Genomic DNA, 16,592 nt, shown 5'->3' with positions numbered 1-16,592 from the left:
GTCTGGTGAATACGGCGGGTGGGTTAATACTTCCCAGACAAGATCTTTTAGCGTGCCTTTAACTGGTTTTGAAGTGTGTAATGGTATGTTATCATGAAGCAAAATTACTTAGCTGTGTCTTCTGGCCCATTCTCATCGTTTTACGATCAAAGTGTGGTTCAATATGATTATTTGTTGTTGGTAGCCATGAGTATTAACGGTTTCACCTGATTTTAGAAGCTCATAATACACCACACCTTCCTGATCCCACCAAACGCAGAATTGTCTTCTTATCAAAGCGATTTGGCCTTGCAGTCAATGTTGATAGTTGACCTGGATCAACCTATGATTTTGTGCGTTTGGGATTCTCAAAATAAATCCACTTTTCATCACCAGTCACAATTCAATGCAAAAAAGACTTTCTTTCGTGCTGTTGAAGCAACATTTTACTGATGACTTTTCGGTTTTCCATTTGTCTTTTGTTCAGTTGATGTGGCACCCATTTTCCGTCCTTTAAAATCTTTCCCATTGCTTGTAAACGATCGGAAATTGTTTGCTGAACAACGTTTACTCTTTCTGCAAGTTATTTTTGAGTTTGACACGCATCTTCAACCAATAATGCTTGTAATTCTTGGTCTTCAAACTTTTTCCGTTGACCTGGACATTCTTTGTCTTTCACATCGAAATCATCATCACTTTTAAAGCATTTAAACCAGCGTTCACAAGTGTCTTGAGATAGAGCATGTTCACCATAAAGCTTCCCAAAGTATATGATAACTTTCAGCAGCACTTTTTTTCAAAATAATGAATTAAAACTTCCTATAAATGCTCTTTTTGGCACGAAATTCTACATTTTTAAGCATAAAAATATCTATGATGTTAATACCTTCAGCAAATTTGACATATGAAGTTTTGAAGCTTGTCAGTACAACAAAATAGCATACATATCAAATAGCATATATATCAACATGTGTAACTCCACCTATTGAAAAATATCTACCTTAGTAACCGGTACACCTGGTAACTCCAGGTCTTATTTATAGAGCTAAGTAATTAGGATTTTATCATGTCAAAGCAAGTTCTACCTGTACTACATTTCTTAAGGATTGATGATATGTAGTAATGGGAAGAGAGCAAAATTTTTGAATAATTAATACCTAGATTCTATTTCAGGCTCTACTCTGTACTCATTGAGAGGCTGTAGAGCAAGTCACTTATCTTTTCTGAGCATATTTTCTTATCACTAAGAGCTGCTGGGTATACTATAGTTTGCCGCCCTGAAGCTACACTTTAGGGCATTGACTCCAGCCATTCTGTAGATTGTAGGAGAAAATAGTTATAAATTACTGGCTATATTTCAGAATGTTCTTTTAGTTTGTTCCCTTAAGCAGAGTCAGGCAAAGAAGTTTAATTAATTAAAGTAAATAAAGGGAGAGCCACATCTCAGAGCCATATTGGGTAAATGCTTCTGTGTAGAAAATAAAAGAGGAATTCCTTACATCATTACTAGTTTTATCTAGGGGCTCTTTTAGGGAAGTATACAGTTAAAGGGAATTCGAGGTAATGCTTTTTTATTAGAATTCTTGGAATTTACCAAGAATTACCAAGGTCTGTTTCTAATATTTTTATATGTTCAGAGTTTTAGAGATACTCTGCCTGATGAAAAAACAAGTACAGCTATTTCCACCAAAAAATCATCAAAAGAAACCCCAGGGCCCGGCTGGTGCAAACCGAATTCAGCATATTGAAAAGGATTATATATATACCATGACCAAGTGGGAGTTTTCCCAGAAAAGTTGGTTCAGCATATCCTACATACTAAAAGCCTAATATGCTAAGTGTCCGGTTTACTGGTCGTCCGTTCAACCAATCAAGGCGTAATATGCTAATGATATGCTAAGGCCGCTCAACCACTCACTATGACATGCACTGACCACCAGGGGGCAGACGTTCCAACTGGTAGGTTAGCTTGCTGCTGGATCCGGTCCGGCCAGTAAGGACTGCGTGAGATAGGCCGGACATGCCCTGGAGCCCTCCCACAGGCCCTCCCCAGCTGGCCAACCTCCCCCGTCTCTCTCTGGCCCCAGTCTGGCACCGGTGGGGTCCCTCAGCCTGGATTGCGAGAGGGACCCCACCAGTGCACGATCAGGCCTGGGAGGGACTGTGGGAGGGCTCCAGGGCATGTCAGGCCCATCTTGTTCAGTCCTGATTGGCTGGATCCCAGCAGCAAGCTAACCTACCGGTTGGAGCATCTGCCTCCTGGGGGTTAGTGCACATCATAGCGAGCAGTTGAGCAGCCTTAGCATATCATTAGCATATTACGCTTTGATTGGTTGTTGGGTTGTTCTGCCATTTGGTCTATTTGCATATTACCCTTTTATTATATAGGATAGGACTAGAGGCCTGGTGCACAAATTCGTGCACGGGTGGGGTCTGGCCAGCCCACCCCAATGGGGGCCAACAGGGGTCAGGTCGGCAGGGGGGCAGGGGAGGGACGTGGGAGGTTGGCCAGCTGGCCCCGCCCCTTATGAGCCATTTGGCCACTGCAGTGAGCATCATAGCGACCAGTCGTTCCAGTTATTCTGGTGTTCCAGTCGCTGGCTTTTTATAAATATAGATAATATGGGGTGAAGTACTCTGATATTTTCTACAACATGGATGGACCTTTACACATGCTAAGTGAAAGAAGCCATTTACCAAACACCACATTTTGTATCATTCCTTTATGTGAAATGTTCAGGATGGACAAATCCATGGAAACAGAAGGTAGATTAGTGATTGGTTATCTAGGAATGGGGGGTGGGGTGACTGCTAATGGGTGTGGGTTTTTTTTAATATATTTTTTTATGATTTCAGAGAGGAGGAGAGAGAGATAGAAGCTTCAGTCATTGATCTGCTGCCTCCTGCATGCCCCCTACTGGGGATCGAGCCTGCAACCCAGGCATGTGCCCTGACCCGGAATCAAACTGTGACCTACTGGTTCATAGGTCGATGCTCAACCACTGAGCAGCACCAGCCGGGCCCTGGGGTTTCTTTTTATAGTGATAAAAGTGTTCTAAATTTAGAGAGTGAGGATGGTTGCACAAAACCATTTAATAGTGTATAAATGAGTAAATTTTATGATATGTAAATTATGTCTCAATGAAACTGTTTAAAAATACTACTTTAAGTTGTCACTTCAACAATAGTCCATTAGTGCAGTAATTTTCTTTTGTGAACTAATGCATAAGTAAAATATCTTAAACATTGGGCGATACAAGCTTTGCTTATTTGAAATTTGGTTCTGCCACTCCATAGCTGTGACATATTGGTCAAATTTTTGACTGCTCTGAGGTTTATTTTCTTTAGGAAAATTGCCCAGCTTTTTAGGGTTGTTGTGAAGAAAAGAAATGCTCTATGTAGAGTGTTAAGGATACTATTATCACATAAACTTAAAGTCAACTATTATTATTAATCTAAGAAAATCTCTTAAAATGACTACTGTAGGACATCTTTTAATCTAGGTTATCTTTTGCAGGGTTTATTTGGAGTAACCCAAGCCTCGCAGCCGGGAGGTCTTTTTGGGACAGCTACAAACACCAGCACTGGGACAGCATTTGGAACAGGAACAGGTCTCTTTGGGCAGACCAGTACTGGATTTGGTGCTGTTGGTTCGGTGGGTTTTTACATTTGATTATAATATGAAGATGTGTCTAAATCTGTTAAGGGAATTTCTAAAAAAGATTTGACTTGTTTTTCAAATATTTTATTGGGTATGTTATATGATTTGATACTGAAAAGTTATTAGGTAACTTTAATAGGTCACTTTTCAAATAGTAAGTTCTTTTTTAAACTTCTTTACCTCATGCTTGTGTGCAGTTTACTTTTGATAGCAAACTATCCTCCAATTTGTTAATTAAAATTGTTGAGTCTAAATTGAGATGCTTTCATTCTTAAATCAGGTAATTTTTAACTTTTCGTTCTGACCTGTTTTAGGTGACAAGTTGATATGATATTTGAGAATTAAATATTTTTGGTATTGATCATATTGTTAATTGTTGGTGTTTTTACAATTCTCATGTTGCTGGAGGCTTAACTGAATTATTTTCCTTGTTAAGTTATTTAAGTAAATTATAATTTTAGAATGTGCTTGACCTAAAAACAATAGTAAATTCTTGATTACCACTTAAATTGTATGAGAATTAGTATGAAGCAGTCAATCTGTATTATGTACCCATTATAAAAAGCTTTAAACATATTGTTGTGGGTAATTTTAAAAAATCTCCAAAACATGTAGTTCTGATTTTATAGAGATTGGAATCTGTTATTTCTTAACTTTGTTTGGTTAGCTAGTTGCGGTGAGGAATTGTGAAAATTATATAATGCCTCTGAAAGTTATTTTTATTTTTATTTTATTTATTTATTTTTTTTTATATATATTTTTTAATATATTTTATTGATTTTTCACAGAGAGGAAGGGAGAGAGATAGAGAGTTAGAAACGAAACCCAGGTACATGCCCTTGACCGGAATCGAACCCGGGACCCTTGAGTCTGCAGGCCGACGCTCTATCCACTGAGCCAAACCGGTTTCGGCTGAAAGTTATTTTTAAATAACCTTATTGAGATATAGTCTACGTACCATACAATTTACCCTTTTAAAGATTACAATTCAGTGGCTTTTATTATAGTCACAGAATGTGAAACTATAACCACAGTCAATTTTAGAATATATTTATCACCCTAAAAGGGAACCTCATACTCATCACTTCTCATTGCCCCCAATTACCTCAGGCCTGCTTTCTGTCTATGAATTTACCTATTTTGGTCATTTCATATAATGGAATCATATAATGTATGGTCTTTTGTGACAGATTTCTTTCGCTTAATGTTTTGAAGGTTCATTTATATCAGTGGTTCTCAACCTTCCTAATGCGCGATCCTTTAATACAGTTCCTCATGTTGTGGTGACCCCCAACCGTAAAATTATTTTCGTTGCTACTTCATAACTGTAATTCTGTTACTGTTATGAATCGTAATGTATATATCTGATATGCAGGACGTATTTTCATTGTTACAAATTGAACATAATTAAAGCATAGTGATTAATCACAAAAACAATATGCAATTATATATGTGTTTTCCGATGGTCTTAGGCGACCCCTGTGAAAGGGTCGTTCGACCCCCAAAGGGGTTGCGACCCACAGGTTGAGAACCGCTGATTTATATTATAGAATGCTTAAGTTTTTTATTGTAATTGCTTCTACTGGCTAATTAAATACATGATACATTTCTGTTACCAGGTTAAAAAAAAATATTTGATTTCTGTATTATTTTTCTTTGCCTCTCTAAAATCTTCTGTTTGCTGAGGGATTTCCATTAACTTCTGAGGCTGTATTCATAATGTTAATGTTGCTCAGACTAGTTTACTTTTCTGCTAGTCTTTTTTTTTAAATATATTTTTATTGATTTTAGAGAGGAAGGAAGAGGGAAAGAGAGATAGAAACATCGATGATGAGAGAGAAACATTGATCAGTTGCTCCCGCATGTCCCCCACTGGGGATTGAGCCCACAACCCAGGCATGTGCTCTTGACCGGAATCAAACCCGGGACCTTTCAGTCCACAGACTGATGCTCTATCCACTGAGCCAAACCAGCTAGAGCTCTGATAGTCTTTATTCATCCTCCTTTTATCTTTTTAAAAAAATATATTTTTATTGATTTCAGAGATGAAGGGAGAGGGAGAGAGATAGAAACATCAGTGATGAAAGAGAATTGTGGATCTGACATCTCTCCTTTACTTCACACCAATCCCGCATACCCGAGTTAACCTCTATTTACTGTTTTTTATACTAAAAAATTTTCCTGTGTTCTGTTCTTTTTAGACCCTGTTTGGCAATAACAAGCTTACTACATTTGGAACCAGCACAACCAGTGCTCCTTCATTTGGTACAACCAGTGGCGGGCTCTTTGGTAACAAACCAACCCTGACTTTAGGAACCAATACAAACACTTCCAATTTTGGTACATATAAAAAGCAGGTTTGGCTCTCTTAAAGTTACACTGACTATACCACACATCATTCTCCTGATTCATATGATTGGGAATATTTAAAAATTCTCAGGTAAGCTATAGCTCAATGTCAGTACAAGAAGGAAAGATTTAAAATCATGGACATGGGTTGAGATACAAGAGATATTCAGTTGCCTTTCCTCATTCATATATGTTTGAACTCTCTACTTTGGATAAAATGGGCCATTCAGCACATGCAGCAGTACTTTGCAGAAAGTTGGTTCTCTAATGGAGATAGATTTTTTCCAAAGGACACATTTTCTTTGGATTAGTTTCTTAAATCAGTAGTTGAGAAACCAGAAATGAAACATATTTGGTTGAGATAATACATTCTGTTAGGCCAGGTTTTAAACAGGGAAGTAGTGCATAGAAACAAGAATGTCATGATTCTTGTTTTAAATGTTGTTTTTTGTTATTTTTTGAGATTTGATTATTTGAGTCCTTTTTGATTTTGTGGATTTTTAGTTATAGTTGCAAAAGCTTTATTTTTTATTGCACATTCATTGTAAAAAATTCTGAAAATTCAAATAAGATTGAACAATAATTGACAAAACAAGCCCTAAACTATTCTTTGGAAAAATTAAAACCCATTTAAAAGAAACATTATACAGTATTTATTATGTTAAATGCCTCCCATAACTACCAAATTAAATTTTCAAACAAATTCAACATTATTGTGTTAAATCAGATAATGGAAAGTTCATTTTATCACCAAATGAAATAGTGGTTTAAATATTTGCTATGGATTTCAGATATATCATTAGGTGCTGGATATCTGGTGGGATGTGAGTGCAAAGACATGGTTATTTGCCATAGACCAGTAGTCACATAGTTTTTCAGTGAGTTTTTTTAAAAATTGATTTTAGAGAGGAATGGAGAGAGAGAAAATCAATGTGAGAAACATCGATCAGTTGCTTCCCTTACACACTCTGACCGGGAATTGAACCCACCACCTTTTTGTTTATGGGACGACACTCCAACCAACTCAGCCACACCAGCCAGGGCTCAGTGAGTTTTTAAATGATCTTGTAATGTACTGGAGAAAGGGACTATCTTAATTGACCATTAAAAGGTTATATTTTTTCACAGTAATATGAACTATGTGAAGTAGATAGGTCCTTGTCAGGTACCAATTCCAATATTTATGTATTTCGGAACTCCTTTTGCTTGATCGCTCCTAGTAATGATTATCATTCCACCTATAATTCTTTTTGATTATACTCTATGAAAGAAAGGTTTTGAGGCAGTGGACTTGGTTAATATGGACATCTATTTTGTATACTTGTTTTTATCTACAGAATTAAGATGGGAAAGATACTTAAGCATTAAATCAGTGCTTTTCAGCCTTTTTTTTTTTTAATCACTATCTTTCCCAAGGAGCCATTTAAGACCATTTTAGCCCTTCCAAGAACCATTTTTGCTCCCTTTGAAAATGCATACATATTTTTTTAAAGTATTGAATGGCTTTGTTTATTTTTAAATTATTTTTTTATTGATTTCAGAGAGGGCGGGAGAGATAGAAACATCAATGATGAGAGAGAACCACTGATTGGCTGCCTCCTACATGCCCCCTACTGCAGATCGTCGCTGCAACTCGGGCCTGTGCCCTTGATGGGAATCGAACCCAGGACCTTCAGTCCACAGGCCGACACTCTATCCATTGAGCCAAACCAGCTAGGGTCATATGTTACTTCTATTTGACTTAGTGTTTGTGTAGGCTGTACTTGATAAAATAGGCTAGACTTCTGAAATGTATTTGATGTTATTCCATGATTGCAGATTTTGGGTTTATTTGGACATTTTTGTTTTTGTATAAATATATTTATATTCATGTTCAGTGATTTGAAAATGAAAGGTCTCATCATTATCTGATGTATCTCACCAGCTTACGTGCTGAAGTTGAATTGCCCTTTTTTATTTTTTTTTAACTCCCCTCCTCCCAGTTCCCGCCCCACCCTCCGCCCTCACTCCCCACCCACTGTCCTCATCCATAGGTGCACGATTTTTGTCCAGTTTCTTCCCGCATCTCCCATTCCCCTTTCCCCGCCAAGAATAGTCAGTCCATTCCCTTTCTATGTCCCTGATTCATTATAATCACCAGTTCATTCTGTACATCAGATTATTTATTCACTTGATTCTTAGATTCACTTGTTGATAGATGCATGTTTGTTGTTCACAATTTGTATCTTTACCTTTTTCTTCTTCCTCTTCTTAAAGGATACCTTTCAGCATTTCGTATAATACTGGTTTAGTGGTGATGAACTCCTTTAGCTTTTCCTTATCTGTGAAGCTCTTTATCTGACCTTCAATTCTGAATGATAGCTTTGCTGGATAAAGTATTCTTGGTTGTAGGTTCTTGGTATTCAGCACTTTGAATATTTCTTGCCATTCCCTTCTGGCCTGCAAAGTTTCTGTTGAGAAATCAGCTGACAGTCGTATGGGTATTCCCTTGTAGGTAATTGAGTCTCTTTCTCTTGCTGCTTTTAAGATTCTCTCTTTGTCTTTTGCTCTTGGCATTTTAATTATGATGTGTCTTGGTGTGGTCCTCTTTGGATTCCTTTTGTTTGGGGTTCTCTGCGCTTCTTGGACCTGTAAGTCCATTTCTTTCACCAGGTGGGGGAAGTTTTCTGCCATTATTTCTTCAAATAGGTTTTCAATATCTTGCTGTCTCTCATCTTCTGGCACCCCTATTATTCTGATGTTGGTACGCTTGAAGCTGTCCCAGAGGCTCCTTACACTATCTTCGTATTTTCGGATTCTTTTTTCATTTTGCTTTTCCGGTTGGGTGTTTTTTGCTTCTTCGCATTTCAAATCTTTGACTTGATTCTTGCGCTCCTCTGGTCTGCTATTGGGTGTCTGTATAATATTCTTTATTTCAGTCCGTGTATGCTTAATTTCTAGTTGGTTCTTTATCATAACATCGAGGGACTCATTAGTTTTCGTGAGTCTCTCCTCAAGTTTATTGGCAGCTTCTAGCACATTTTTGCAAGCCCTCAAAATTGCGATTTTTAGCTCTATATCCTCCATTTCTGTCATGTTTTTTTGTCTCCGCATTTTTTATGCTTTCTTGGTGCACCCCCTAGTGGTCTTTGTGCGCAGTCTTGTTCTCGTTGAGCCTTGATTGTTGTAGTTAATACTAGAGGGATTTGACCACCAGGCCGACTGGCTGTGAGAATCAGCTGTGTCTGCTGCAGTGGGAAAACTTCTGTCCTCTGGGGGGGCGCTAATCTAGCCTTTGCCTGCGGCGATCCGGCAAATGGCTCTGCGCAGGGCTTGGGCGGGGCGGGCTCAACAGGGCGGGCGGAGGGAGCCGTTATGGTGCCCTCAGTCCTGTTCCCAGAGGCTCTGCTTCTCAGAACCCCCGGAACCGCTGCAAACCTCGGAGGGAAAGCTGCCTTCCAACTGATGCCAGACACTCCCGCTTCTCCCGTTTGGGTCCGAGTCCCCAGCGATTCGCCCGTATCTGGAGCTCAGAGTCTGAGACTCCCCCCTGACCGAAAACGACAACCGCGCTCTCAGCCACCAGCCCGCTTTGCGCGCGCACCTCCGCACCTGAGTTTTTTCCACACTGCGCCTCCTCTGAGCCTCGGTGTGCTGTTATTTTTCCTTCTAGTTGAAGAGTCTCTCCTCAGCCAGCCTTCCTGTGGTTCTGGGTGATGTCCGTTCCGTCTTTTAGTTGTATTTTTGAAGTGGTTGTTTGCGGCAGCAGTCTCCGGTGTTTACCTATGCCGCCATCTTGGTTTCTCCTGAATTGCCCTTTTTTAAACATTCCTAATGTTGACTGAGTGCCTGGCAATTAGTAGGTGCTCACTAAAAGTTTGTTAAATGAATTAAAGAATGAATAATTGGGGCCCTAAGAGGAAGGATGCCCTGTAATTTCTAAGTCAGATGGAGGTTGCAGGGCAGCAGTTTTGTTATACTCTTGGAGGAACTTACTTCAGTATTGCTGAGAGATCCAGATCTAAATAAAGCTTTCTTTGGTTTTCCTATTTTTTGTGGGAAGTTGTCAACTTTGATTTTGTGGGCAGAGATAATCTTGTGATTTAGAAGTAAGTCCTATAACAAATCTGGGAATGGAATAAGGTTATACCAAGATTTGGGGCCGTCATTATGTCATTGTCATTTACACTATTCAGTATGGGATTGTGCTTCATTCTGGTAGTGATAAATCCACATTATTCAAGGTTGGGATACCTGCTACAACTTATTGGTGTTGCCACATCGTTCAGTTATTCTTTAGAGTTATCAGCTTGTTTTCTTGGCAAATAATTATGGACAAGTTTAAGTGACTATATGATAATGTCTGAATTTCTGAATAAATGGAATAGATTTAGAGAGGATGAAGATCCTTTGGGTATTGATAAGATGGTGCTTAGCAGTAAATCAGTGATTCTTGTATGCTGCTTTTGAATACAAATAGCTCCTTTAACTGTCCTAGACATCTTTTTTTAAGCTGATTTTTAAAAATTGATTTGAGAGAGCCCAGCCAGTGTGGTTCAGTGGTTGAGTGTCGACCCAGGAACCAAGAGGTCACAGGTTCGATTCCTGGTTGTGTGCTTGAACCGCGATTAGGGATGTGCAGGAGGCAACCGATAGATGATGTTTTCCTCTCATCGATGTTTATACTCTATCCCTCTCCCTTTCTCTCTCTCTCAAAAATCAATAAAATCATTTTTTAAAAATTGATTTAAGAGAAGCATCAATTTGTTGTTCCATTTATTTATGCATTCATTGGTTGCTTCTTATATGTGCTCTGATCAGGGATCGAACCTACAATGTTGGCATATTGGGACAACCCTCTAACTAATTGCGCTACCTGGCCAGTGCTAAGCTGATTTTTTTAAGGTATAATTATATTAGTTTTAAGTATACAACATAATGATTCAATATTTATATATATTGGGAAATGATCACCACAGTAAGTCCAGTTAATACCTGTCACCATACATAGTTACAAAATTTCTTTTTCTTGTGATGAGAACTTTTATGATTTACTCAGCAACTTTCAAATATGCAATACAGTATTATTAAATTTAGTCACCATGCTGTACATTATATCCATATGACTTATAACCAGAAATTTACAGTTTTGAACCCCCCCTTTTACCTGTTTCACCTATTCCCCCACCTCTAGCAACCACTGATCTGTTCTATCATGAGTTCACTTTTTATTGTCTTTTTTTTGGATTCTACATATAAGTGAGACCATGTTGCATTTGTATTTTTCTGTCTTTTTTCACTTAGCATAATGCTCCCAAATTTTATCTTGTTGATGACCAGATTTTATTGTATTTTTATCTCAATAATATTCTGTCCATATGTGTGTGTGTGTGTATATATATATACACACACACACACACACACACACATTTTCTTTATACTTTTATCCATCTTTGGACACTTAGGTTGGTTCCATATTTTGGCTATCTATCTATCCGTCTATATAAAAGCCCAAGTAACCGTTCTACCGGTAGCTATGACGTGCACTGACCACCAGGGGGCAGACGCTCTGACCGGTAGGTTAGCTTGCTGCTGGGGTCCGGCTGATCGGGACTGGGTCAGACAGGCCATACACACCCTGCAGCCCTCCCACAGTCCCTCTACAGCCCCGATTGTGCACTGGTGGGATCCCTTGGCCTGACCTGTGCCCTCTCAATCCAGGACTGTTGGGGAATGTCCACAGGCCAGGCTGAGGGACCCCACTGGTGCACGAATTCGTGCACTGGGCCTCTAGTCATAAATAATGAACATGGGGATGCATATATTTTTTGAGGCAGTTTTTTCATTTTCTTTGGATAAATATCTGCAAGTGTAATTGTTGGGCTGTATGACAGTTCTACTTTAAGTGTTTTGAGGAACTTTGATACTGATTTCCATAGTGGTTACACCATACATTTCCGCCAACGGCGCACAATAGTGCCCTTTCTTCCACTTCCTTGCCAATACTTGTTTCTTGCCTTTTTGATGTTGGCCATTCTAACAGGTGTGAGGTAATAATTTATGTGGTTTTGATTTGCATTTTACTGGTAATTAGTGATGTTGAGCACCTTTTTTGTGTACCTGTTGGCCAAATGTAAAATGTCTATTCAGATTCTCTGCCCATTTTCTAATCAGATTTTTTTTTTTTTGCTATTGAAGTGAATTATTTCTTCATGAATTTTGGATATTAACCATTTATTCAGATGTATGATCTGCAAATATTTTCTCCCATGCAGTAGGTTGCCTTTCATTTTACTGATGGTTTCCTTTGCTATATAGAAGCTTTTTAGTTTGATGTAGCCCCACTTGATTGTTTTTGCTTTCGTTGCCTTTGCTTTTGGTGTCAGATCCAAAAAATCATCGCCAAGATAGATATCAGGGAGATTACCACATATGCTTTCTTATAGGAATTAGTTGGTTTCAGGTCATATGCTTTCTTATAGGAATTAGTTGGTTTCAGGTCCTATGTTTTAAGTCTTTTTAATCCATTTTGTGTATGATGTAAGATAGTGGTCCATTTTGATTCTTTAGCATGTGGCTGTCCAGTTTTCCCAATATCATTCATTAAAGAGACTATCCTTTCCCATTCGTATATTCTTGATTCCTTTGTTGTAAATTAATTGATCATGAATTGTTCTTAATTTTAAAAATTGTTTTGAAATGACAGAGGTGATAAACTTTTGTCAGTAAGAATCTGAGGAAATGTGTGGTATAAACAGTGTAAGTTGGGACTTATGTCCCTCCTGTGGGTTTGAGGTAGTTCACAAATATTTTGTTTTCTGCTGTTTATGGGGATGGATGATACTTTCTAGTTAAATTTTAACTCAAAAAGAATATCTCCAAGTACATTTTTTTTTCTTAAATATAGTTTTATTGATTTCAGAAAGGAAGGGAGAGGGCGATAAAAATATCAGTGATGATTTATTACCCAAATATTTTGACATTTTGCAAGGTCGGTTGCCTCCTGCATGCCCCCTACTGGGGATTGAGCCCTCAACCTGGGCATGTGCTCTGACCTGGAATCGAACCGTGACCTCCTGGTTCATAGGTATACATAAAACCACTGAGCCATGCCAGCCGAGCCATTTTTTTTTTTCTAAAAGAATTGATTGTGCTTGAGTAGGCAGTACTCCATTTTTGTAGCAAACCTATTAAATAGCACAATTGAAAAGATTTAATGTATGAATTAAATGTATTAACATGAAGTCAGATTACTGCTTGGATTTTTAAATGACTTTAGAAATATGTTCTCAAATTGTTTAAATTCTTCAACTTTTTTCTTAATCTTTTTTATTGAGATAATAATCCAACTATTGACCTGACAATGTATAATCTTAGGTGATACTGTCATATATTCCAAGATACTCTGTTTATTCTATAAATCTTTTGTATTTGTTCCTCTCCATGATATCTTTAAAAAAGACTTTCAAGTATTTTACCAACAAGGTTTGCTGGCCAATGATTGATTATTGTTTTCCTCTTATGAAAGAGATTAATGATATGTTTATTAGGGGTTTTTTTTTTTGTTGGTATGTAGCTCCAAAAAGAGTGCAGAAACAGTGTGGACACATCTGAACAAAAGAGAAATAATAGCAGTAATGTGATGTATGTGTGTTTGTGGGGAGATCTGTGGAATTTACAGGGGCATCAGGAGTTTTCTAAATGATGGGTCATAGTGAAGGAGGATGGTTTGTTCAACTCTCCATTATCTCTTTGAAACAATTCAAGAAAAGTTTATGAATGGTTCTTTTCTTTTTAATATCAACTAGCTGAATACTTGAGTGCTCCTATGAGCTGATTGAATATGACACCATTAAAGCTTCTCATGTGTGATCAGCCACTTATTATTATCCATGTGATAGCCATTTGTTCAAAACAAAAGTTGCTTTAGAGATTTTTATTTTATTTTATTAAACCTATTTTTATTGATTTTAGAGAGGAAGGGAGAGGGATAGAGAGATAGAAACATCAATGATGAGAATCATTGATTGGCTGCCTCCTGCACGCCCCCCTACGCAACCCAGGCATGTGTCCTTGGCCGGAATCGAACCTGGGACCCTTTAGTCCACAGGCCAACACTCTATCCACTGAGCCAAACTGGCTAGGGTGCTTAAGAGATTTTTATAGGTAATTTTCCCTTAGCAAGAACCTTTAGAATCAATAAAGTGTCTTTATTTGTTGACTATCTTATTTTTTAGTGAAAGTTTGAGGGAATGAATTTTTTTTAAAAATATGTATTTTTATTGATTTTTTACAGAGAGGAAGGGAGAGGTATAGAGAGCTAGAAACATCAATGAGAGAGAAACATTGATCAGCTGCCTCCTGCACACACCCCACAGGGGATGTGCCCGCAACCAAGGTACATGCCCCTGACTGGAATTGAACCAGGGACCCTTTAGTCCGCAGGCTGACGCTCCATCCACTGAGCCAAACCAGTCAGAGCGAGGCAATGAATTTTTCTTCTAATAATTTATCATGAGACATAGGTTGGAGACTTTGAGCCTTACAACGGTAATGTTTCCCAAGCTCAAGCACAATCACTTTGCTTTTAAAAATGGGATATTATCCTATATTGAATTGGTATTTCAAGGTTGAAATGTATTAATAGGAAGACTTGTAGTATTAATAAATTAGCCTACCATTAGGATATCTAACTGAAAGGATGTAAAAGTTAGGGTCAGACTGCTTTGCATTAAAGTCCCTTGTGCAGGAAAGTGAGAGTTGTATTTAAAGTACAGTCCACTCATTCTTTTGTCTTTCTAGGTTTTGGCACAAATACCAGTGGGAACAGTATTTTTGGAAGTAAACCAGGACCCGGGACTCTGGGAACTGGGCTTGGTACAGGATTTGGAACAGGTAAGGAATTGTACAATGAGATTTAGGAAGGAATAATTTTGGCTTTCTGATTGCTGGAACTTAAGACTTGTATTTGATATATGCCTGGAAATTAGAGGTCTAAATTTTCATTTTCATAAATGGATTTATAAAACATAAATCCAGTTATGCTTTGCCAGGTTTTAAAACATTGCCACATTTTTCTTATGTTCCCTTTCTATAAAATGTTTGTCCTCTGACAGTCTTGGTCTATCGCGTTTTCAGTGTGTAATGCAAGACTTGTTAATATGGTGACATTTTTAACTTTGGGTTCCCCTGTGTTATCTTTGTGACCAGGATTTGAGACCTTGAGCTATATATTGAGTAAGCTTTATTACTCAAATATTCTGACTTTTTGCAGAGTCTGTGCATACTTTTCAATTCTTTTCACCTTGATACAGAGCTGCGATGTCACACCTCCTGCTGTTGATAATTTTTTTTTCAGTGTCTTTGGAGACATTGACCCTTCTACCTGCCTAGCTGCTTTAAACAATGGAGAAGTGGTGGTAGTCATAAAATGAATAAGTGTTCTAGCATGTACAGTTCAACAAGGTTGTTTAAGCATATAGTTATGCCTTCTTTCCCAGTTTACCTGACCATGGGTATGGTCATTTACTTCTATATCATTTATTTCCATTGGTCTTTGCTTCCACTGACCAGTTATTTGCTGTCTTTGCTTCTATGCGCTGATTGTTTGTCATCCTTTTTAATAGAATATTTTATACTCTACGAACTGGTTGTTGTTTTTTTTTAATCAAAGATATAAGTGCTTGTAAAATATTTTTCAACAATATACTAGTATCATGAAAAGTCCACATATTTCAGTTGTGAAGTATAGCTATTGAAAGTTTGGCATGTATCTTGTCAGACCCCTTTAAATATATTTTTCAAACATGTGCTTAAATATATATACACATATATAGGCTTTTTTTGTTGTATTTTTCAATGGAAACTATATTCTACATGAGTGCTTTTTTAAGCCAAATGATTAAATACAATTAGTTGAATATGGTATTAATGTGGCTGCAACTAGCATTTAAAAAAAAAATTTTATTGATTTCAGAGAGGAAGGGAGAAGGGAGAGAGAGATAGAAACATCGATGATGAGAGAGAATCATCAATCAGCTGCCTCCTGAACACCCTCTACTGGGAATCGAGCCTGCAAACCAGGCAGTTGCCTGGCTGGGAATCAGTCCATGACCTCCTCATTCATAGGTTGACGCTCAACCACTGAGCAACACCACCTGGGTACAACTAGCATTTTTTTTAAATGAACTGGAATTTTAATAAAATTATTATATAAAGCAAGGTTAAGTATTGTTTTATTTAACTTGTTTTGGTTATGTAGCGTATGAGTGTTCAGGGTCTCAGTGTATTTCATATTATATGCTGCAGTCAAAATGTTTCAAACTGAAAGCAAGTGCCTTATATAGTACTAGAGGCCCGGTGCACAAAAATTTGTGCACTCGGGAGGGAGAGGGGCGTCCCTCAGCCCATCCTGTGCCCTCTCGCAGTCTGGGACCCCTCGGGAGATAACGACCTGCTGGCTTAGGCCTGCTCCCGGGTGGCAGAGGGCAGGCCCAATCCCTAGGTGCAGCCCCTGGTCAGGCTCAGAGCAGGGCCGATTGGGGAGTTGGGGCACCGCCCCCTGTCATGCACAGAGTAGGGCGGATCGGGAGGTTGCGATGCCACCCTCAGTCACGCTCAGGGT

General features: G+C 38.3%; 1 protein-coding gene across 6 annotated transcripts in view; it reads left to right on the top strand.

Annotated features, from left to right (window-relative positions):
- Positions 1 to 16,592, top strand: part of NUP98 (nucleoporin 98kDa) — a 111,359-nt gene that overhangs the window by 29,633 nt on the left and 65,134 nt on the right. For 4 of the 6 annotated variants that reach the window (XM_014540463.1, XM_005867134.2, XM_014540461.1 and 1 more), the window contains exons 9-11: positions 3,497 to 3,634; positions 5,842 to 5,980; positions 14,771 to 14,863. In XM_014540463.1, the coding sequence (XP_014395949.1) occupies positions 3,497 to 3,634; positions 5,842 to 5,980; positions 14,771 to 14,863 (370 nt within the window). The remainder of the gene's footprint in view (positions 1 to 3,496; positions 3,635 to 5,841; positions 5,981 to 14,770; positions 14,864 to 16,592) is intronic. The other 2 variants (XM_014540462.1, XM_005867135.2) reach the window with 2 other exon arrangements.

The sequence above is a fragment of the Myotis brandtii genome, unplaced genomic scaffold, assembly GCF_000412655.1.
Source record: "Myotis brandtii unplaced genomic scaffold, ASM41265v1 scaffold244, whole genome shotgun sequence".
NCBI lineage: Eukaryota > Metazoa > Chordata > Mammalia > Chiroptera > Vespertilionidae > Myotis > Myotis brandtii.
The sequence above is the reverse complement of the archived record's forward strand: the minus strand, read 5'-3'. Positions and strand labels throughout refer to the sequence as shown.